Source organism: Mya arenaria, chromosome 6 (genome assembly GCF_026914265.1).
Source record: "Mya arenaria isolate MELC-2E11 chromosome 6, ASM2691426v1".
Lineage (NCBI taxonomy): Eukaryota > Metazoa > Mollusca > Bivalvia > Myida > Myidae > Mya > Mya arenaria.
This window is the reverse complement of record NC_069127.1, coordinates 55,433,671-55,457,635: the sequence shown is the minus strand read 5'-3', so window position 1 is coordinate 55,457,635 and position 23,965 is coordinate 55,433,671. Positions and strand designations below refer to the sequence as shown.

The window sequence follows — 23,965 nt, the reverse complement described above, 5'->3', positions numbered from 1 at the left end:
GTGCTTCTCGTCAACTTTTTAAATAGAAATATTTTATATTTTCACAAGTGGGTGTAATCTACAACGGTATATGTCACGTGACGGCACAGTGCGCCACTACGCACGCCACCTGTCGGAACGACGGCCTCAGCTCCCTCCGGTGCCTGTGCGCAGCTTCCGGTGAATTTTATGACCCGGATATAGATGCATGTCTCCTAGGTAGGGTGCTACACTGGTGGTTTTCGAGTGAAGTAGAAGAGAAAACTTATTATTTTAATCTTAACTGGATACAATAAGTGCTTTAGAATGTAAACAAACAAAAACAAAAAGTGTTAAAGACAAATAGCATGTATGAGTAAAGAAATATGCCTCGTTCACTATTTCGTAAATTTAGGTGTGCGGTCCTAACCTTCTGTAGGTAAGCTAACCAACCATTCTTATTTTAAAAAAACAAACAAACACAAACAAACAAGACACACACCCCTCTCCCCATTCAGATTGCGGTGCCCTGACAAGCCCCACCAATGGAGAGGTCGTGAATCCGTCGGTAACCGCCGTCGGCCAGGTAGCCACGTACGCGTGCTTCGTCGGATACGGTCTCGTCGGCTCCAAAGTGCGCACGTGCCAGTCGAACGGTGCGTGGAGCGGCTCCGCGCCCATTTGCGTGTTCGGTAGGTGGTTTTCAAAGATATGTCGTGCTTTTGGAAGGATACCGCATCTGGAATTTCTTTTAAATATATGTTTAATGTTCAGAAGAAGCTGTTTATTAAATATTTAGAATACAGTCTAACCCCGTTGACTCGTACTCGCTTGGCTCGAATTCTTCGTTGGCTCAAACTGGATATAAAGGACCGATTTTTTTCTACTGTATGTAACCATTCCCGCTTGGCTCGAATTTGGCGAGGCTCGATGTATTTCTGTCGGTCCATGGGAGTTCGAGCCAACGGGGTACTTTCGCCGGTCACTGGGAGTTCGAGCCAACGGGGTTCGACTGTAGATTTATGCGCAGTTTTCAGAGTACATTGGAGCCGTCCGTACTCATGCGCATCAAATCAATATTAGAATCAAACTTTCTTTTCTTTTTAACGCATTATTTTTATTCACAAAAAGGTTGCGAAGAGCCCGTGATTCCCGCGAACGGACGCGTGAACACTACTGAGGGGCTGGCCGTGGGTCACACTATATATTACTCGTGCGTGGACGGATACGAGTTGGTCGGCCAAGAGGAGAGAATCTGTGAGGCCTCGTCCACGTGGAGCGGCACGGCACCCACGTGCCTTATAAGTATGTTTTTGGGGGGTTTGATACACTTATATCAAAGTTATTTTCATTATCGTAATATGTGTGCAGACAGCTAGGAATTGGTTGGGCAGGCGGAGTGAGCCTTTACAGTGCCGTCCACGTGCAGCGACACAGCGCCCACGTGCCTCAGTAAGTTCTTCCGGTATAATTTATTAGTTTTATTCTGATATGCATACCAACGAATTCAACCAAGGCTAGATTGTCAAGGCAGCCGTTTGACATTTTCGGGACAGGATCCCTTGGATAAAAATCGGGTCCAATTTTTAAAACTACATTATTCATTGTTTGTTACTTTTTTGCTACCATGAGCAATGGAATAACGGGCGTGCCTTCTGGTCGCCACACGTGTATTCTGGTCACATTTGTGTATTTTAACGATGCAATCCTTGGCCAAAATTTCGACTTGACGGCATTTTGTAGAACTGTGCGACGCTGTGTGCGCCGTGAACTTTGGCCAAGAATAACGTCGTTAAAATACAAGCAAATCTAAAATATTTCACACGTGTCGAAGCAGAAAATAGCATAGTTTTTTTATAGGCAAATAAACATTTTCAAATCTTTTTTCTGTCAAAAATGTTATATAGAAATAAACGTCACCTACTTGTTTGTTATCATCTTTTTGACCCGTGGTGACCCATGTGAGAACCCCGTTGAAGTCACGTGATTCCTCACCCTGTTATCGTTTGGAATATCGAGAACGGGAAGGTAAACATGTCTTAGGGTCGCCTATGGAAGTGTATTGAAGCAAAAATTACATCTTGATTTCTGACTTGTACATCTTGCCTTGTTATAAGGCGTCAGTTGCTTCTTTAGGCTGCTACACAAACAATACGCTAGTCGGAACATCTCGGCCATTATTCAACATTTATCCCCGAGGTTGCCGGAGACAGCCGAGTTTTTCCGATTGACAATGCGCTCATTGGTTACGCAACATGATCCTTATTGTAAATAACATTCTCTACTCCCCAGAATGCCCAATCATCGGGAATATCGAGAACGGCAAAGTCGACATGTCCTGGGGTCGGCACGAGGGGTCACTCGCTACATTCGCTTGTAACACAAACTACGCCCTCGTCGGTGACCCAATTATCACGTGCGAGGATACGGGCGTCTGGGGTGGAATACAGCCAACCTGCGTGTTTGGTAAGGAACTTTACACACTAACGAAGCGAAAATTCGTCTTACAATTTTTTTAACTTGTATCACACGGCATACCTATTATACCTTCCCATAATAATATTATACATTTTGCCAGATGTTGCTTGAATATTATTTGCATGTTACATTCCATCATAAAATACTCCTTTACCCGGGAAACAGACTATTGTTCCCGGAATCCCTGACGCACCCGATATTTGCAAAGGAAGCGAAGAAGTACCCTCCAAAATTTATAACTTCCATGTCGTATGGTTATTTATCAATATCATTTACCTTGCATGTATTGTATAGATATTTTATTTTATAACCTCCTTTCCCCAAATCGCCGTTACAAAAGAGGGTCAGGGGATTTTGTCTGGGGTTTTGTCTGGGTGAGAGGATTTTGTCCTGGTCAGTGGATTTTGTCTTGGCCAGGGGATTTTGTCTGAGTCGGGTTTTTTTGTCTGGTTCGGGGGTTTTGTCTGGGTCGGGGGTGGGGGTGGGGGGGGGGGGGGGGGTGGGGGTCTGGATCGGGCAATTCTGTCTGGGTCGGGAGATTTTGTCTTGGTCATGAGATTTTGTCTTGGTCATGAGATTTTGTCAGGGGCGGGGATTTTGTCTTGGTCAGGGTATTTTGTCTTGGTCGGCGGATTTTGTCTTGGTCAGGGTATTTTGTGTTGGTCGGGGGATTTTTCTAGGTCGGGAGATTTTGTCAGAGGCGGGGGATCTTTTCTGGGTCAGCGTATTTTGTCTGGGTCGGGGGATTTTGTCTGGTTCAGGGTATTTTGTCTTGGTCTTTGGATTTTGTCTTGGTCGGGGGGTTTTGTTTGGGTCAGGGGATTTTGTCAGGGTCGGGGGATTTTGTCTGGGTCGTTGTTTTTTTGTCGGGTTGGTGTATTTTGTTTAGGTCAGGGGAATTTGCCTAGGTTAGGGTATTTGTTTTTGTCTTGGGGTTTTATGTTGGTCTGGGATTTTGTCTGGGTCGGTTTTTTGTCTGTTTTTTTTTTGTTTGGGTCAGGGGATTTTGTCGGGGTTTGGGAATTTTGTCGGGGTTAGGGGATTCTGTCTGGGTCAGGGAATTTTGTCTGCGTTAGGTGAATTTAGTCTGAGTGAGGGGATTTTGTCTGGGTTAGGGGTCTTGGCATGAAGTTTGTACTGCTTTAACGCTATAACGATTGAACATTCTGATCAGGCAAATGATGCAGTCTCTGAAAGTCTAAATGATCCATATTTTAAATGACAATGCGTTTTGGAGTACTTTTGCATTTCAAACCCTCACTGACGATTTTTATATCTGTAGTGGTTTGGTTTTAACGCCACATGTGTCTTGGTCCGGGGATTTTATCTGGGTTGGTTATTTTGTCTGGGTCGGGGGATTTTGTCTGAGTCGTTTTTTGTCTGGGTCAGGGTATTTTGTCGGGGACAGGTGATTTTGTTGTTTAGGTCAGGGAATTCTGTCTTGGACTGGGGATTATGTCCAGGTCAGGGGATTTTGTCTGGGTCTGATGAGTTTGTCTTGGTCCGGGGTTGTTGTCTGGGTCATGTGATTTTGTCTGGGTCAGGGGATTTTGTCTTGGCGTTTTTTTGACTGGGTCATGTGATTTTGTCTGGGTCATGTAAATTTGTCTGAGTCAGGGAATTCTGTCTGGGTCAGGGGATTTTGCCTTGGACATACTTTTTTAAATGGGTCAGGGGATTTGTGTTGGTCAGGGGAATTTTGAGGTCGGAGGATTTTGTCTTGGTAAAGGGATTTTGTCTTATTAAAGAGATTTTGTCTTGGTAAAGGGATTTTGTCTTGGTCAAGGAATTTTGTCTGGGTCAGTGCGTTTTGTCAGTAGTGGGGTATTTTGTCGAGGGGTGGGGGTGGGGGGGGGGGGCGAGGATTTTTTGTCTGTGTTAGGGTATTTCAGGGGATTTTGTTTGGGTCAGGTGATTTTGAATGGATTTTGTTTTAATCAGGGATTGTTTTCTTGGTAAGATTTTTTTTAAGTAATTTTGGCTGCGCCAGGAAATTTTGTGTGGGCCAGGAAATATTGTTTGAGACAGGGGAATTTGTCTTGGTCAGGGGATTTCTCGTATACCCCTTTCACATGTAACACGATTGACCTATATTAGGCTATAACCGTTTTCTCTCATTCCAGCGATGTTTCCGGATATCATACTGGCGTTTGGTGCCATCTTAATTCTACTGATCATAGTAGATATCTTTGTAGTCGGTATATGCCTCTACTACCGCTACTATCGAGCACCGGTAAGTCCATAACCGGTAATTTTTCAACCGGTTAATGACCAAGGGATATGCTGTTTATATATGCACATGATGGTCATACTTAGATATATTTCCTCTTTTCATCGGAGACTCGGTATATGGCTATATCACGTTCCAACATAAATGACGCAACGCCATTGGTCCAGGACCGGTCACGCGGTGACCCCATCTTTTTCAAAATGGGGTCACCAAATTTATATCGTACCAAAATGGAGTCTATTTACGACTCTGTTGAATATTCCGATTAATAAATGAAACATTTAAACATGTAAACAGGTTGCCGACGTGATATATACATTACGGGTTAGTAGGTGACCCGATTTGGGAAATATTGGGCGCAGGAAACCATATTCGTGATCTAGCTTCGCTCTCACCCGATATGGTTTCCTCTGCACCGTATATCACACATCGGGTCACCTACTAACCCCATAACTTATGATATGCCTCTACTACCGCTACTATCGAGCACCGGTAAGTCCATAACCGGGTATCATGTAACCGGTTAATGACCAAGGGCCATGCTCTTTATATATGCCCATGTTGGTCATACTTCCATATACTTCCTCTGTTCAGCGTTGACCCTGTACTCGGTGTGTGCCTCTACTTCTGATATTATCGGACACACACCGGTATGTCATTTTAATTTAAGAAACGGGCCTTAATTTCTCAAATTTTCTTAAGCTTAACAGGCTTAAGCCACGCATTTCAAATAGCCGAAATACATACTTAAATTTGATTTGGGTGAAAAAATAATGGCTCTTGTGATATATCATAAAGATAATACCTATTTACAATTTAGAAATTCTTAAACATGTAAAAATACGCAAATGATAGAAAACAGAAATAGTCAGCGTAACTTAATCCTGTTTTAATGGACTTAAAAGATCTCGAAAATTTAGGGCCGGTTAATTACCGGTCATCTATTCGCATTAACCTTGACCGGAAACGCTTTTCGGTGGTGTCCTTTTAGGTAATGGGCTTAGTAAATGCACACATTTTAATCGACCAGACTGTGATACTGAACTTATACCGGTATACATGTGAGTCAAACTGACCGGTCATAAATATCCTTAACATACACCCTACATTTTTTAGCCAATACAATTGCAGATAGGCAATCATTAAGTACTAGACTTAATAATTCAGAATTTTAACTGTCGCGGTTGTTTAAACATCCGCCTACCACCTCTGATCCGATACACATTCCGTGCGTCTGATTGAGGTTGTATTCTAAGTCAGTTAGATTACCTGAAATAATCTCTTACTGATTAAGAAAGGGCATGCTCGCTACGTTCACTCCGCCCATTCTTAATTATTAAGAATTTACTTCATGTCACCTAACTTTTACGTGAGGTATTTTCATTATTTAAGCCTGCTTTACTTTTTTCATTTTGTAGGAAGCCGGGTTTTTATTGGTTAATAGTATTCCTCCTGTTATAGATATCACAAAATCTGCATCCACCTGACGTTTTTTCTTCACACCAGGAAAAGACGCCGACTTCCTCGGGAGTGAAGCGAGAGTACCCGGATGTATTTGAAGAGGATGGGGTGAGGGGAGCTCCACCCAGAGAAAGCGTGATGCCAGCGGTGGGTTGTCATCTCCTTGCCTGAAAATGACACTTAAGGATTGATAGCATTTTTTTCTTGGTTTATGCTGTATGAACGCAGTACGTCACGCGAGGAAAATCCATGAAGCGCACCAGCGCTTCTTGGTCATTTGCTCGCTTGCCCTACTGCGTTCATACAGCATTATCGCGAGAAAAAAATACTTATATTTACATTACTCATTAAGAAATACTCATTGCGATTTAACATTAGCAGTATCTTCTGCATTTGAGTAATTGTTTTTAAAGCAGTGTAACAGACAAGATACATTTGTAAAAAGGAATAGCTGATTTTGTTACGTCGTATATCATTGGTTTAATGACGTCGCGCTTATTCAATTGGAGCGCAATATTGAAATAAACAATGTGCATCATTAATTATTGGTATGTACAATTTTTCGCGACAACCAAATAAATCGGACATTCACTTTTATATAAGAATGTTGGGGGATATGTCTGCTTATACCACGGTTTTTGTTTGAACTCAAACTTATTGTGTGCTGAGATACATGAATGTACTAAGCCACTACTTAATCCAATATATAAGTCATGCTCTTTATCTGTTACACAGAACATCCGGAGGCAGAAGTTCGCTAAGGTGATGCCAGACAACGGCGGTTTCCACCCGCCGCCTGCGCGACCGGAGGAGCCGAACGTGGTGTACCGGTCCACGATGAAGATGAACGACACGGTTCTAGGGAACATCTTCTCAAAGGGCAGCAAGTACCGGCGGCCGGAGGATGAGGAGAGGACGCCATACTTGGTGAGTTGTAAACGTTGTATGATGTACTTATCTACAAACTTACCGTTTTGACAACTTTTTTTATTTTCTGTCTTTGAATGAGCCCATTTTTTTGCGTAAATATCTGAAAAACAGCGATATTAGACTGCTGACAAAAGATCAGACCGCAGTTTTTTAAATTTACATTCGAAAATTAATAATAAATGGCTTAAAGCGTTACTAAAGCTATAAGAAAAAATGCACAGAACATCGTTTTTTTAACATAAATGATTTGATTTTTGTCAGCATTTTAACATCACTGGTATCCAAGCATTTTTTAGCACAGATTGGCTCGTTCTAAGACAAAAAAAGTTGTCAAAACGTTCTATCTGTGAGAGTGTATCTTAAAGCCTTGACCAAGTGCGGTTCCCCCTTGCACACGTTCAAGTGGTAATACGTTATCTATGCGTTTGCGGTAAAACCGTCAGAAAGCCTTTTACGCGATAGTGTGGTCTTGTTTTGTGGGGCAAATGGAGTACCCAGAGGAAACCCACTTGTCCGGCTTGGTGACCACAAACTAAACTCACATGTACCCAGGCTGGGAATCGAACCCAGGTCGTCTAGGTGAGAGGCGAAGCCGCTCTCCACTGCGCTAACCGGTGCGTCATGGATATTATTAGTCGTAATAGAAGATTTAGTAAGAAGTTAGAATAATATACTTGAGTGTCTACGTAAAGCTGTTGAATTAAGATTTTGTCTTAAATAGCGTATCAATGCGTGAGTAACTATAATATTTTATTGACCATCCTTTGTTATATCAATCTAGGACGACGAACAGATGAACGACAATGGATACGGCACCGCCGGAAGTCACTCTCTGGAGTTGTCACGCTCGGATGACTTCGACAAGCATCTTGAAGTCACACACTCCACACCTGGTCCCGGGGGCAAATCCCCGAGGGAAACGCGTAAAACCATCGTCGAAGAACCGGAAATAGTGGAACAAGAGGAGGATGAAGAAGATCGTTTTCGGTTCCGTATGCGCGCGCCTCCAGCAAACATCACAGAATCGCTTTTTAATGACAAAGACATGTTGCCTTCGGACAGACGAGCGAAGAGCGCTATGCCAGTGTACAAGAAGAAGTATTATTAACTTTGATAACTATACCTTTTTTGTAACTTTGTATATTTAGAATTTTTACGATAACCTGCTTGACCGCTACATATATTTGTAACTTGTAATATATATTTTTTCGTGATTTACTGCAACTCATATTCGTTCGAGGTTTTTTTTAGTATTCGTGTAAAGTAGCAGTACGTGTAATATTTATCAATGTGATTTTGTTTTCTTGCTTGAACATTGCGAATGCTAGACTAAAATTTAATAATAGCATCCTCCACTTTGTTTGCTATTTCCAAACTGCTCTTATGTACATGTTCATGTAATCTTTATACCATAATAAAGTCAATAAACATGTTACCATCGTCTGTTTTGCTATTGTGCTAGTATATGATATATGTGGATGTATGGATCGGAAGTTTGGGGCTTCCTGTATACAACGGAAACTGAATAAATACATAGCAGTCGAAATCGTCTTGGATTGGTGTTCCTGTTTGATTTAAAATGACAATCTGCGCATGCAATTATTTCAAATAGCTTAAATAGGAAGTTAACTTCCTAGGTAAAATCTAAATATGTTTTTTATCTTGCTATTACTTTGTTAACTGCTAAGGCAACCACAGCAATGTTAAACAAAGGCATATGAGTGTTTCTAGTATTAAGAAAAGGTTTATTAAAACTTTAAGTACTATGGCGTAGAAATGATTCATATTTTCCATGGTTATCAAAAAAGGTCGTGCGAAAACATTCATTATGTCCATAGCTCAGCAAGAGCCTAATATATTCACAAAAACTATGGTGCACATAGTGCCAGTGGCTATACGCACAAGTGTTGCAAATCCGTATATCTTTGGATTGAAAAAATGTCGAACTATGACCCCTGGACGAGTGTTAACCCTAACTGGTGGTGATGTTGTTAAATTAAGTAAATCATTTTAATACGTTTTTGAAGCTGCCCAACCGACTCGCAAACTATTTCCTGAATCCATTTTTTTGACATCTGTAAAAAGCACAAATGCAGCGAATTAACTCGTGTTAATGTGCAGTCATTAATACGATATAAAACATAGTTCCTTAACTTCCAGCCGACTTGGTCAAGCCATTTCAAACAATCATGTTTAAGGATGACCTTAGCTATTAACTTAATATACTATCTGGTTGGTACGCAAGTTATATACACCCCCATGTAGGTTGTGTATAAACATCCAGAAAAGATTTGTTTTAAATGGTATGATGTAACTTATCTCTGTTACTGTGAACTTTATACCTTCAAAACAGCACGGTGCTTTGTGAGTTTATGAAATTTTGCTTTGTGCGAAACCTTTTAGCACTCTTGTCCGACATTTGTCACCCATCAACAAAACTTATTTAATCATAGCTGCAGAAAAAGAAAATGCATGCTATACGAGATCATGGTCTTGTGTTGTGTGGAAAATGGGTGTTACCAAATTTTCCGACAATCAACCGAGCGAATTTAATCATAGCTAAAGAGAAAGTACCTTAATGCTATGCGAGTTCATGGTATGTGTTGTGTGGAAAAAATGGTGTAATCCAAGTATCCGATTTGGTCAATCAACAACTGAACTAATTGAATCATAGCTAAAGAAAAAGTACCGGAATTCTATACGAAAATCGGTGTAACCCACTTGTTCTACTTGGTCGACAATCAACAGAACTTATTTTATCATAGCTAAAGAAAACTAAATGCTACGCGAGATGATGGTATTGTGTTGTGGAAAAAAAAACCTGTGTAACCCTCTTGTCAGACTTGGTCGACTATCGACCCAACTTATTTAATCATAGCCAAATAAAAAAAAATGAATGCTATACGAGATTATGGTATGCGTCGTTGGAAAAATCTGTGCTACCCACTTGTCCGACCATCAACCGAACTAATTTTATCATAGCTGAAGAAAGAGATCCTGCATGCTGTACGAAATCATGGTCTTGGGTGGTGTGGAAAATTTGTGTAATCATATTCTTGGACTTGGTCGACTATCAACCGAACTTATAGAATCATAGCTAAGGAAAAAGTGCTACCTACATGTCCGACTTGGTTGACCATCAACCGAACATTTTAATCATAGCTCAAGAAAAAGAAGTTGAATGCTCTACGAAATCATGGTCTTGTGTGGTGTGGAAAATTGATGTAACCCACTTGTCGGACTTGCTCGACTATCAATCGAACATTTTAATCATTGCTCAAGAAAAAGTTCCTGAATGCTATACGAAATCATGGTCTTGTGTGGTGTGGAAAATCGGTGTAACCCACTTGTCCGGCTTGATCGACTATCAATCGAACGTATTTAACCACTCTTAAAGAGAAAGAGCCATCACGTCGAAAATATCAACGTTACACACACTGTAAGTACTCTCAGTGCTTTGATTTTATTCAATATAACATGGTCAAATAAACGCTATTTTCAATGGATTTATCGATACGCAGTTTAATAGTAGATGCATTAAGTTTCAACTTACATATGTTGCATACTCTTTGTTAATTTAGAATAAGTTCATTTTATACTTTAGATTTTATACCTATATAATTTACAAAAGCACGAAGTCAATGTAATGATCAGTGTATCTGTGAATACATCAACACATCTTTTGTCAAAAATTGGCATCGTGTTTTAAATCATGTTTTGAATAATGGCGCTGAAAACTAGCCAAAACATAAGATTGCAATGATATCAATACATTTAATCACTATTGATGAACTAAACAACTCAACAAAACCTTTACACCATACATTTAAAAGACATTAAAATACTTCGAAATTGACTGTACGTAGAAAGGACACTACTCATTTTTGATAAATGAACGTGAATAACTGGACTATTTTGAAGTGTTAGTAACTGGCTTTTATGTTTCAGCCCAAAACACACTATGTTTCGTAGCAAAATCTTTCCGGTTTTAATTCTGTTTTCGATTTTGACTAAGATTACCGACGCCGTATTATTTGATGGTAAGTACAAATAATGTTTGTGTTAAAAGTACTCTAAATTTGAAATCCGCGCTATTTCAAACCATATTTTACACAAAGAAAATAATATATGAACATAATTTTAAAGATAACATACCAAAGCACAACATTTGTAATCATTGCTACTTGTATATGCCATGTTTTCTCTCTCTTTTGTAAGTTTCGGGAACTTCAGTTTAAATTCACCGATGAAACTAAGGAGTCAAACTTGTTTCCCCTCTCATTTAGGATGCACGATACCAGACGATTGCGCGGCTACCCCGAACTCCGTCTGTGACACAGTCGTTTCTGGCTCCTGCGTTTGTTCAGCCGCACAGGGTTTCGTAGCCCTTCCTGATAACTCCGGCTGTTATTATGGTAAGTCTGTCTATATTGTATTTTCTTATATAATTATACGATTATCATTGAAATATTTTGCATTTAAGTATTTTGCTTTGGAAATTTTAAGCAAAAGCAATATACTTTAACAGTGTTAACAATTTCGTTTAAACGTATTGCTATCATTATACGCTCGTTTATAAAAAGGGACGTTTTATAGTTTGACCTTCGGGTTGCGTGCGGGTGGCGTCCAGTATGTTGTCCGCTCAGTGTCTTTAGAAGCCTTTGTCAAACCATCACCTATTTAGCCAGAATGTGTATGAGCATAATACATGTACTTCTGAAAAGATTGTTGACCAGGCAGCTATACTGCTTTATTCTCTCGACAGTTGTCGCCCATGCATATTATAGACAATACCTCCAGTCGGTCATGTCGGATCAATTAAGTTTGAAGCCTTACTCGAATTATTACAATTTTAGCCAAAATGTGTAAAATATACTGAATATAATTATATATGCTGAATAATTCAAAATGATGGCCACGGAAGATAATTCATTTACTTGTTTTATTATTACTCTAGACTGCGGGGCACTTACGCCTCCAACTGACGGCACTGTAACTGTAAGTGACGACTTTCTGACGGCGACATATACATGTAACAGCGGCTTTCAACTTAATGGCAACGTTTTGAGGAACTGTGTTTCCGGAGCAGGCGGTGGCTGGAATGGAGCCGACCCGACATGTGATCCAGGTAGCCCTTTTTCCATCATCAGGTAACCCCGATACTCTACTGGGCTGGTTTTCAATATTGGTCGTAATTCGATCTAAGAGCTATGTAGCTAATCGGATTACTTGATACTATTAACTGACCAAAAAGAGTGAATGAAGTCATTGATGAATTACCATTAGATAAACTTTTCATAAACTCAAGCATATTTAATATCTACCAAGCCCTAAGCTTTGCTGTGTACCTTGGACGATTTGGCTAGGAAAATCCCATTATCATGAACACTTAATAAGGCATTGGTTCGGCAAGGCAGTTTCTCCTAATAATCTGATTCTAACATATGCACATACTTATTTCAATGTTTTTCCGTAGTCTGGCAAAAGCTCAAATTGAACTCGATCCGACTGATGACCACATATAAAACCACTCGCCTGTGGTAATAACTGACATTTCTGGGCTATTGAAGAGATTAAATTTAAACAGGGGTCATTTCATTGGAAGAAGAGTTGTCTCTCCTGTCTCATACATATTTATATTAAAACGAGGTTTTGTAAGTCAATATGTTCATGGCATTATAAAGTTTAAAGGAAGACAGTACCGTCGTTGCCAGCGACGCCCTTTTTCGTGAGTTCAAATGATAGGAATAAGCCTTGTTTGGCTTTGTATGCACAGATTCGGTGCGGACATGACTTAATAGACAGGTGGCGAACACACTACTTGTACTTGTAGCTACGTAAAAGATGTAATTAGCCTGATAAGGCGTACGCGGAATCTCTCGTTTCACGTGTACTGGTAGGCAGACCTTCTTTCACAAAACAACGCTTTCCTCATGAATTTGTAGATGTCAATAACCTCTCGAATGTTTCTGTTATACTGTTATCAATATTTATAAGCACGTTCTACATACTAATTTTGATTTTTTCAACACTGAAGGATTGAAAGTTAAAGTAATGCGTTCATCGGGTAATGAACACATTAGGTAAGTGCACGGTTTGTTAAGTCCAAATGCTTACCTACGCAGATGAACTGCAATTCTAAAACATTTTGTCACTCTTTATTTGCAAGTTTCTCTGCAATTTTGAACTAAAACCCTAAAAAATAACGATTCAATTAGAATTTAACGGAACATAATTTCGGCTGTTTGAAGAGCATTTGCTTTTATGACGTCACTTGTTTCATCGACGTCACATACATTACCGCAAAAAAACGTCACCAGTTTGACCAATTTCAAACTTTGTCGGAATTCCGAAGAAATTGAGTTCATCGTGTATGGTACTACCTATAAGACAATTTCAACAAATTCTCGTCCGAAATGGTGCATTTTGGCGTTCACTTATATTGAAATAAAAGGTAAATTTGGGCGATTTAAGGGGGGGGGGGCGTCAGTTGCTACCCCCCCCCCTTGGATCCGCAAGTGGTTGTATTCTTAAGATCTCGATACTTTCAGGCTCACTGGGAGATGCCTGCGTCGTACTTACGGACTTGTGTATTAACATCGGAAATGGCGCGTGCGTTGCGGGCACCTGTCAGTGTAATGCCGGTTACCAGGACGACGGGAGTACTACCAACTGCATCGGTAAAATGAATTATAATCAACGTAGCCCCCCGCACCAATTTTTGAAACTTTTTAATCATGACAGACTTAAGCCTTTATTTCCTTATTTCATTTAGACAAAACAAATGGTTATACTTAATTAATAATGAGAGACTTACAGAACTTATACCAGCGCAATACAGTCAGCTAAGCTTAACTCTGTTATTAAGGACTTTAGACGTTTTGGGAAATTGGGGCCAGTATTGTTGCCCATCACAGTCGCGTGAACTCCTGCTGTACGCTATTAAGGCCTTCCTGATTTTCTGGCCATGTTAAACCACAGTGGTTCATAGTTAGTTTTTGCTAGATTGTTGGTAGGAGTGACCCCTTTGATAAATAGGAAGAAAAAGAAAATACCTTTAGGTTAAATGTAACTGAAAAATTTACAAGTCAATAGACACCAAAGCAGAAGTCCATTTCCATTAAACGACTGTGTGTCTTATAGCATAGGTTTTATCCCCGGATACACCCGGTACTCAATATTATCATGTTCTGTTCGTCATCATTTGAAGTTTTAACAGAGAAGATACCATTGGTGCAGACGACGCATACATTGCCATAAATAAAAACACATACATCATCATCATTGCTCTGTTAATGACTACTCTCATTCAGAGCTCCCCGGTCATTTTTTTTATCGAAAACAACCTCTGATATATATGGACGGTTAACAATGTCAGAAATCGGTACTCTTTACCTACGATGCAAGTAGATCGCGTAGTAATATCAATTTAGCAGTTAAATTTTATGACTTTACTCTTTGGGATCTTAAGTAATTTTGCAATTAAATACCTCACCGGCAATCAATTTGTCTTCCTAATACAAAATATACGTTAAAATCACTATTAATAGTTAATACTCTCATTTAAATTTTACCGAACTACTTCTACTGATGTATCGGCATGCATCCGAGGTTGTTTCCGGTGAAAAATGGCCGAGGAGTTCCGTATGGACATTTCGATTTTTCATGAACCTCAATGTACATATTATCTTTCAGATATCGATGAGTGTGCTTCTAACCCCTGTGATAACGGTGGAACATGTAACAACGAGCTCAACCAATTCACGTGCACGTGCGCCACGGGTTATGAAGGCACAACTTGTTTGACTAGTAAGTTATGACGTCACCGAATACATTTTGACGTCACTAGATTTTAATTACATACATAATTACACTAATGGGCAAATGCCACTATGGATCGCTTATTTATATTCAGTATATATCATCTAATTCCAATAAACATGAATTTTCGGTTAAAAAAAAAGAAAATATATATATGCATCGGGCTAATTATACAATAAGATGTCAGTAAAATATGCAATCCTTACTTAACTTTCAATTACTTTATTCCGGAACAGTAACTTTATTGAGACATAAGCATATTTCCTTAATCTGGATGATATAATTTTTATAATAATTTTATATTTTTTTTGCAGATCCGGATGACTGCGCAGTTACTCCTTGCTTAAACAGTGGCACGTGTACAGACGGACTGGCAACATACACGTGCGCATGCGTAGCGGGATTTGAGGGCGGCGATTGTCAAACCAGTAATAACTGTTACTCTTTAAATAACCATGCTTTATTTATTTAAAACCTTTCAATTGCCATATAGAAATATTTTTATTATCACTAAAATTTGGCAAATATTTGGTATATTGTACAGTTTTGCAGTGTTTATTTATCTACTTTTTGAAATAATTAGTGATTGAAAATAACATAATCGCTTATCGGAAATAATCGTAGGGGCCTTTTCGACCAATATTTGATTTCACAATGATAAAATGGATACAATTGAAGGTGATATACAATTGTTAATCTAAAAGTATCAAAATTGGCATTCAACATGATTATGAACAGTCACTCAAGTCCGAGACTCGCATCAGACTCAGAAAAGCTCTTTTGTATAATAACAAAGAATTGTATTGATAGTTACAAAGGACTAAAGTTTTGTTCATTTGCAGCTTAAAGCTGCACTCTCACAGATTGAACGTTTTGACAACTTTTAAAAAAAAATGACTTGGAACGAGCCAATTTATGCGAAAATGAGACTGCTGACAAAAATAGATCTCAGATTTTTATATTGAAGTTAAATAATTGATGTTTTATGCATTTTTCTTAAACCGTTAGTAACGCTTCTAGCCATAAAACATTAATTTTCGAACGGAAATATAAAAATCTGCGATCCGATCTTTTGTTAGCAGGGTTTTATCAAAGGTTTTCATAAATTTACGCAAAATTTTGCTCATTCCAAGACAAAAAATAAAAAGTTGTCAAAACGGTAAATCTGTGAAAGTGCAGCTTAAAGTCGGAACTCAGATTTGAGATTGTTCGTAACCATGACCCTAGGACTAGGCTTATTTGATATAAAGACCTTGAATGTCTTTGGTATAAAACTTATTATAACCATGCTTTGGTTTTCTAGAATTTTCTATTTTAATCTCTTATTTAAGATGAAGAAGTATAGGTTCTAGTAAAGCAAACTATTCTGTTATTGTAAGGTTGTAAACGGTAATCGACTTTTAAAAATCAGAATCGATTATCGCCGACTTCGGAGACAGACAATCGATTTTTCTCATCGTTCAATCCACAGAAGTGTTAAAGTTGAACGCACTTAGTGTGAGTACACTACGTGATAAATTGCGTCATAAATGCTACGTCAGAAGGCAGCATTTTGCTTCGAATGAAGACTTTAAACAAAGATAATAAATTCACAATTTCTTCCCCATTAAAAATGAAACATAGCGCAGTCTACGCCGCTTACGGGGTCCCGCCTTCAGTCTTTTACCAGAGTTTGATTGAGAGTGTAGTTTCTTAAAACATTTCAACAAACCGTTTCACAATACGGCCGACTGACGGAGCACTGTCAAAACATTATTCGGAAACAGGTTTGTCGAAGTGTTTGATGAAACTAATCACCTTATCAAGCTTCGGTAATAAAACGAAGGCGTGGCTCTTAAAGCGGCGTAGACTGCCCTTTGTTTTTATTTAAATTTGTGTTAGTAGTAAAACAAAAAGTTAACTTTAATTAAAGTCTTTATTTTAAGCAAAATGTTGTCTTCCGACGTACTGTTGCATATATGACGTAATTTATCACGTGGTAATAAAACACTGCCCTTTTTATGCGGTAGTTTTAAACAAAACTAAAAAAATAAATATTGAATGCAATGTGTCGATATAATTTCAGATAATTGACATATGTATATATATATACTATTCTTTTATTATCAGACATTGATGAATGCGGATCGAATCCTTGTCTAAATGGCGCCAGTTGTGTTGATGGCGTTAACGGATACACCTGTAATTGCGTGCCCGGATATGAGGGGGTCACGTGTGGGACAGGTGGGTTAGATTCTATTAAACGTATTGACATATTGGTTAGACTCTATGAAATATATAGACGGGTGAGTTAGATAATATAACTTAACGACATGAAGGTAAAATTCTAACCAACGTCGAAAGGAATAATCATTTAATGCAAGAATCTTTATCAGCAATCAGTATGGTATATATTAATTGGATCGTGGACTAAATCCAACTTTACGACGAGATGTTTCAAATTTTCTTCAAATAATCTGATTTGAATCGTTTAAACGGTTCTACTTTTGGTACGGTCAATTCTTACATTCAATTATTCTAATTACGTCTGTATAAAAATAAATGAAAAAGTGAATGAAAATATAACTGCATTTTTTTGGTATTTTCAGAAATCAACGAATGTCTATCTCTAGCCATCTCGTGCAATAACGGTGGCACGTGTAATGACCTTATCAACGCATACACCTGCACGTGTGTGTTGGGCTTCACCGGAAGTCTTTGTGACACAAGTAAGACACTTGACCTTTTTCTGAAACGATATACTTGGCAGAAAAAGTCATACGATAACGCATTTAAATACCGATACTACAAAACAATATTTATCAGTCAAATATACCTTTTTGGAAAATTTACACTCTTACCTTACCTTATAAATACTTTTCATTATTCATTAACAACGTCAAAAACATACTCGATATGGGTGGTGGAAGTGTAGTGGAAATGGTAATCATGGTGGAAGTTGTAAGTGTAGTGGAAGTGGTAATCGTGATAGAAGTGGTAAGTGTTGTGGTGGTGGCAGTGGTTTTGGAAGTGCTAATGGAAGTGGAAGTGGTAAATGTAATGGTGGAGATAGTGGTAGTGGACGTGGTAAATGTAATGGTGGAGATAGTGGTAGTGGACGTGGTAAATGTAATGGTGGAGATAGTGGTAGTGGACGTGGTAAATGTAATGGTGGAGATAGTGGTAGTGGACGTGGTAAATGTAATGGTGGAGATAGTGGTAGTGGACGTGGTAAATGTAATGGTGGAGATAGTGGTAGTGGACGTGGTAAATGTAACGGTGGTTGTAGTAGTAAATGGTAAGTGTAGTGGAAGTGGTAAGTGTAGCGGAAGTTGTAAGTAGCAAGTGTAGCGGAAGTGGTAAGTGTAGTGGAAGTGGTAAGTGTAGCGGAAGTGGTATGAGTAGTGGAACTGGTAAGTGTATTGGAACTGGTAAGTGAAGTGTTGATGGCGGTAGAGACGGTAGGGGCAGTCTAAGGGGTGATAGATTCGCTCGTTTTGAATAAGCACCTCGATTATTTATTGTGCATGATATCCTCAAATTATTACCGTGTACCCCAAACTACCCTCTGAATCCGAGAGCTACAGGTGGCATATTTAGAATTGTCGTTGTAATGCTCAGGCTTGGAGCCTTTAGAAGCTTGTCCTTAAAATAATTGAATAATATTTTTTGTGTGATTATTTAATGAATTAATTTCATATGACACATTTACAGATATAGACGACTGTCCGGCGTCGGTGTGTCAAAATGGCGCCACGTGTGTGGACCAAGTGAACGGGTACGCGTGTAACTGTGTTACCGGTTATACTGGAACTATGTGTGCTACTGGTAACTATAATTATATTGCTTTATCTATCAATTTCTTTATAGCGATATGCCATGAAGCTTTTTTTTTTTTTTTTGAAAAATCTACGATTTCAAAATTTGAAATATAAAGAGTTTTCGGAAGGATCATTCCAATAGTTTTACTCATAACAATTTAAAAAAAACACACCCTAAGTTTGGCTCAAAGTAGTGCTGGGAATCGGTTCCAGTTTGACTCTCGATTCGGTTCCACTCAAGTAATCGATTATCGCTAGTAAAATCACTATTTGACGAAGTATAGTCTTATTCTTAAACAATAACTCGTTATCCATAACTATGCTTATGGCATGTGTATGTTTGAAGTTATTTAGTGTTGCTGTTGCTTTCGGCCATATTGTAACTATAACAACTGAACGCTTCCGAATGTATAATAAATGAACTCAAAGGAGAAAAACGGCGGCAATTGACCGAACGCAAATAACGAGAAGAAAGAAGAAAACAACTCCACAGCCGGTGGAATGGATGATTGATTATGACCAAGTTCAATCGATTGTTGCCATTTTCAGTCCCAACAAATCAATTTCCGATTATAATCGTTCATCGAAACATTTCTAGCTTAAAGCATTCTAAAAGCCTCAGACGGAACAGTTTTTGTTTTATTTATTACTTATTTTTTATTGAAGTACAGAGATTCTGAAAATTGGGATACAAACATAAACAGCAAAAATGAAATATCACTTTCAGATATTGACGACTGCGCCACAGTCACGTGTGAGAATGGCGGCACGTGCGTGGACGGGGTGAACAGTTACACGTGCGAGTGTGCGGATGGATGGGGCGGCAACTTATGCCAAAACAGTAAGCTACCTTATCTGATGGACATGTGAACATATACCATATTTAAATACACATAGTTTAAATTATATAACTGATAATGTTAATCTTCTCGGATATATGACACTGAAATTACAATAAATTGAACTTTCTCTTGTTCTACTTATTTCCTTAGTGTATAAGATACAGTGTGTGTACACCACGTGATAAATTGCGTCATAAATTTTACGTCGGAAGGCAATATTTTCATTTGAGAAAATACTTTAAACAAAGATAACTTCTCTATTTCTTCACCATTTTAAATGAAACATAGCGCAGTCTACGCCGCTTTCGGAGCCCTACCTTCGGTCTTTTACCAGAATTTGATTGCTAGTTTAGTTTCTTGAAACACTTCGACAAACCTTTTCATAATATGGCCGTCTGACGTAGCATTGCCAAAACATTATTTTGGAAACATGTTTGTCGAAGTGTTTAAGGAAACTAATAACCTCATAAAATGTCGGATATGAAATAAATGCGGGGCTCTTTAAGCGGCATAGACTGCCCTTTGTTTCATTTAAAATGGTTTTGTAAATGAAAAGTTATGTTTGATTTTAGTCTTCATTTTAAGCAAATTTTTGCCTTCCGACTTAGCATATATGACGTAATTTACCACGTGGTATACACACACTGAACATAGCGTTGACTGTTCAGAACTGTGTTTAAATTAACAACGTTGTTAATGTTGTCGTTGTTAACTTTTAAATATTCGACTATTCTGAAAGTTTTTGAATTGCAGTATTTCCAACAAGATTTGAGACAACTGTTTAAGCTGTATTTGATTTACTTAAACATAGGAACATATTATCAAAAGTTCATTTTAAAAGTTAAAGCTGCATTCTCACAGATTGGACGTTTTGATAACATTTTTATTTTTTGTCTTGGAACGAGCCAAGTTTTGCGAAAATCCATTGAAACCAGTTACAAAAGACTGCTGACAAAAATCAGATCGCAGATTTTTATATTTAAGTACGAAAAAATGATGTTTTATGCAGTTTTCTTAAACCATTAGTAACGGTTTAAGCCATAAAACATTAACTTTTGAACAGAAATATGAAAAATATACGATCTGATTTTTTGTCAGCAATCTTATATCATTGGTTTGCAGATATTTGCGCAAAAAATGTACTTTCCAAGACAAAAATTAAAAAAAAAGTTGTTTAAATGCTCAATCTGTGAGAGTGCAGCTCTAACAACGATTTCGTAACTCGCGTTGTTAACATTAACAAAGTTCTGAACAATCGGCTTAATGGTTATCTTGACATTCCATTGACTCCGCCAAATTACTAGAAACAAAAAGTTATTTCGATCACATAAATGGCATACCATTCACTAATTCCCCATTTCAGATTTGGACGACTGCTTAACGCATGCTTGTGTAAACGGCGCCACGTGCGTCGACGTTGTAGCTGGTTACACGTGCACGTGTGTGGACGGGTATGAGGGTCAGTTCTGCCAAACTGGTATGTTAATGTAGAATTAGTATTTTACACCAATGGACTGCACCATAAATGCATTTCATTTTGAACGCTGGCATGTAAAAGTATATATATACATCCGAGGTTGTTTTTGATGGAGACTGACCGACGTGTTCCGAGTTGGCGGTAATGATTACTGTACATCAAAGGGAAGCAATCGCTGAGTGAGCTTTGAATGTGTTCAGTTGCATTGACTGGGTTATCCAACACTATGTTATTAATTACTAAACAACAAACTATATTTTCATTGTTCCACCACTTAAATAATAGAAACATACGTGATATAAATCTGATTCTATATATTCTAATATCATATGCTTTTGCAGATACGTACGAATGCAGCTCTAATCCCTGTAAGAATGCAGGACAATGTGTGGACGAGGTCAACCAGTACACGTGTACTTGTATCACGGGCTATACCGGGGCAAACTGCGAGACAAGTACGCTATTTTCAGTTTTTTTATTTTCACGTCCGGATATATGTTGTTGTTTTTTTTTTTTAAATTTTGCTATTTATATTACGCAATCCGATTAGCTACATCGTTCTTAGATCAAATTAAGACCAATAAAATATTAACATAAATTTTATCTACAATGTTTCTTTTACACTGCGCAATCATTTTGGACTCATTTGCTATATCTTCGCATCCTTGTTTTTATGATGTACGTGAAGTTAGCGGCCTAGCGGCCTAGCGGCCTAGCGGCCTAGCGGCGTGAAGTTAGCGGCCTAGCGGCCTAGCGGCGTGAAGTTGGCGGCCTAGCGGCCTAGCGGCCTGGCGGCCTAATTATATTTTCTATTTCCAAGCAATTTTTAATGAGTTTTTTTTTTAAACAATGATAAATCAAGGTTTTTTATTCATATAGTTACATAGCGGCCTTAAATTGTTATCTATTCAGAATATTTTTCTTTACCTTTTATTCTAAAACAATTTTAAATTAACTGTTTTATGCACAAATTATCACTCTGAAGCGTTTTTCAACTTTTTTTCAAAAAAGTCGATCGAGCACTTCAGCGGCCTAGCGGCCTAGCGGCCTAGCGGCGTGAAGTTAGCGGCCTGGCGGCCTAGCGGCCTAGCGGCCTAAAATGGTATCCTATTTCAAAGCATGTATACATGCATTTTCTTCTAAAACAATGACATATTAACTGTTTTTATGCACAAATTAACACTTTGAAGCTATAAGCGATTATCAACAGTCTTCTTTTAAGAGCGTCGATAAAGCAGTCAGCTATTTCAAAGCATTAAACATGCCTGTTCTTCTAAAACAATGATGTATTTACCGTTTTTATGCACAAATTATCACTATGAAGCGTTTTTCATTTTTTCGCCCAAAAAAGTCGATCGAGCACTTCAGCGGCCTAGCGGCCTAGCGGCGTGAAGTTAGCGGCCTGGCGGCCTAGCGGCCTAAATGGTTTCCTATTTCAAAGCATGTATACATGCATTTTCTTCTAAAACAATGACATTTTAACTGTTTGAATGCACAAATTAACACTTTGAAGCTATTAGCGATAATCAACATATTTTTTTCAAAAAAGTCGATTAAGCAGTCAGCTATTTCAAAGCATTAAACATGCCTGATCTTCTTAATCAATGATATATTTACTGTTTTAAAAAGTGTTAATTTGTGCATAAAAACAGTTAATATGTCATTGTTTTAGAAGAAAATGCATGTATACATGCTTTGAAATAGGAAACCATTTTAGGCCGCTAGGCCGCTAGGCCGCCAGGCCGCTAACTTCTCGCCGCTAGGCCGCTAGGCCGCTGAAGTGCCCGATCGATTTGTGCATAAAAACAGTAAATACATCATTGTTTTAGAAGATCAGCCATGTTTAATGCTTTGAAATAGCTGACTGCTCAATCGACTTTTTTGAAAAAAATATGTTGATTATCGCTAATAGCTTCAAAGTGTTAATTTGTGCATACAAACAGTTAATATGTCATTGTTTAAGAAGAAAATGCATGTATACATGCTTTGAAATAGGAAACCATCTTAGGCCGCTAGGCCGCCAGGCCGCTAACTTCACGCCGCTAGGCCGCTAGGCCGCTAGGCCGCTAGGCCGCTAGGCCGCTGAAGTGCTCGATCGATTTTTTTGAAGTAGAAAAACGCTTCAGAGTGATAATTTGTGCATATAAACAGTAAATATATCATTGATTAAGAAGATCAGGCATGTTTAATGCTTTGAAATAGCTGACTGCTTAATCGACTTTTTTGAAAAAATATGTTGATTATCGCTAATAGCTTCAAAGTGTTAATTTGTGCATTCAAACAGTTAATTTGTCATTGTTTTAGAAGAAAATGCATGTATACATGCTTTGAAATAGGATACCATTTTAGGCCGCTAGGCCGCCAGGCCGCTAACTTCACGCCGCTAGGCCGCTAGGCCGCTGAAGTGCTCGATCGACTTTTTGGGCGAAAAAATGAAAAACGCTTCAGAGTGATAATTTGTGCATAAAAACAGTAAATACATCATTGTTTTAGAAGAACAGGCATGTTTAATGCTTTGAAATAGCTGACTGCTTTATCGACGCTCTTAAAAGAAGACTGTTGATAATCGCTTATAGCTTCAAAGTGTTAATTTGTGCATAAAAACAGTTAATGTGTCATTGTTTTAGAAGAAAATGCATGTATACATGCTTTGAAATAGGAAACCATTTTAGGCCGTTAGGCCGCTAGGCCGCCAGGCCGCTAACTTCACGCCGCTAGGCCGCTAGGCCGCTAGGCCGCTAGGCCGCTGAAGTGCTCGATCGACTTTTTTGAAAAAAAGTTGAAAAACGCTTCAGAGTGATAATTTGTGCATAAAACAGTTAATTTAAAATTGTTTTAGAATAAAAGGTAAAGAAAAATATTCTGAATAGATAACAATTTAAGGCCGCTATGTAACTATATGAATAAAAAACCTTGATTTATCATTGTTTAAAAAAAAACTCATTAAAAATTGCTTGGAAATAGAAAA

At 38.4% G+C, this 23,965-nt stretch overlaps 2 protein-coding genes across 4 annotated transcripts in view; both read left to right on the top strand.

Annotated features, from left to right (window-relative positions):
* Positions 1-8,490, top strand: part of LOC128238815 (neurogenic locus notch homolog protein 2-like) — a 74,194-nt gene extending 65,704 nt beyond the window's left edge. For 2 of the 3 annotated variants that reach the window (XM_052955077.1, XM_052955076.1), the window contains 8 exons: positions 49-198; positions 477-650; positions 1,090-1,263; positions 2,251-2,424; positions 4,560-4,669; positions 6,128-6,274; positions 6,863-7,054; positions 7,839-8,490. In XM_052955077.1, coding sequence (XP_052811037.1) covers positions 49-198; positions 477-650; positions 1,090-1,263; positions 2,251-2,424; positions 4,560-4,669; positions 6,128-6,274; positions 6,863-7,054; positions 7,839-8,165 — 1,448 coding nt within the window. In that variant the 3' untranslated portion in view covers positions 8,166-8,490. The remainder of the gene's footprint in view (positions 1-48; positions 199-476; positions 651-1,089; positions 1,264-2,250; positions 2,425-4,559; positions 4,670-6,127; positions 6,275-6,862; positions 7,055-7,838) is intronic. The other variant, XM_052955078.1, reaches the window with a different exon arrangement.
* Positions 8,491-10,857: 2,367 nt separating this feature from the next.
* Positions 10,858-23,965, top strand: part of LOC128237917 (fibropellin-1-like) — a 39,306-nt gene continuing 26,198 nt past the window's right edge. The window contains exons 1-12 of the mRNA XM_052953493.1: positions 10,858-11,097; positions 11,344-11,472; positions 12,015-12,185; positions 13,609-13,737; positions 14,753-14,866; positions 15,193-15,306; positions 16,988-17,101; positions 17,467-17,586; positions 18,572-18,685; positions 19,406-19,519; positions 20,884-20,997; positions 21,339-21,452. Of these exons, the coding sequence (XP_052809453.1) occupies positions 11,019-11,097; positions 11,344-11,472; positions 12,015-12,185; positions 13,609-13,737; positions 14,753-14,866; positions 15,193-15,306; positions 16,988-17,101; positions 17,467-17,586; positions 18,572-18,685; positions 19,406-19,519; positions 20,884-20,997; positions 21,339-21,452 (1,426 nt within the window). The 5' untranslated portion in view covers positions 10,858-11,018. The remainder of the gene's footprint in view (positions 11,098-11,343; positions 11,473-12,014; positions 12,186-13,608; positions 13,738-14,752; positions 14,867-15,192; positions 15,307-16,987; positions 17,102-17,466; positions 17,587-18,571; positions 18,686-19,405; positions 19,520-20,883; positions 20,998-21,338; positions 21,453-23,965) is intronic.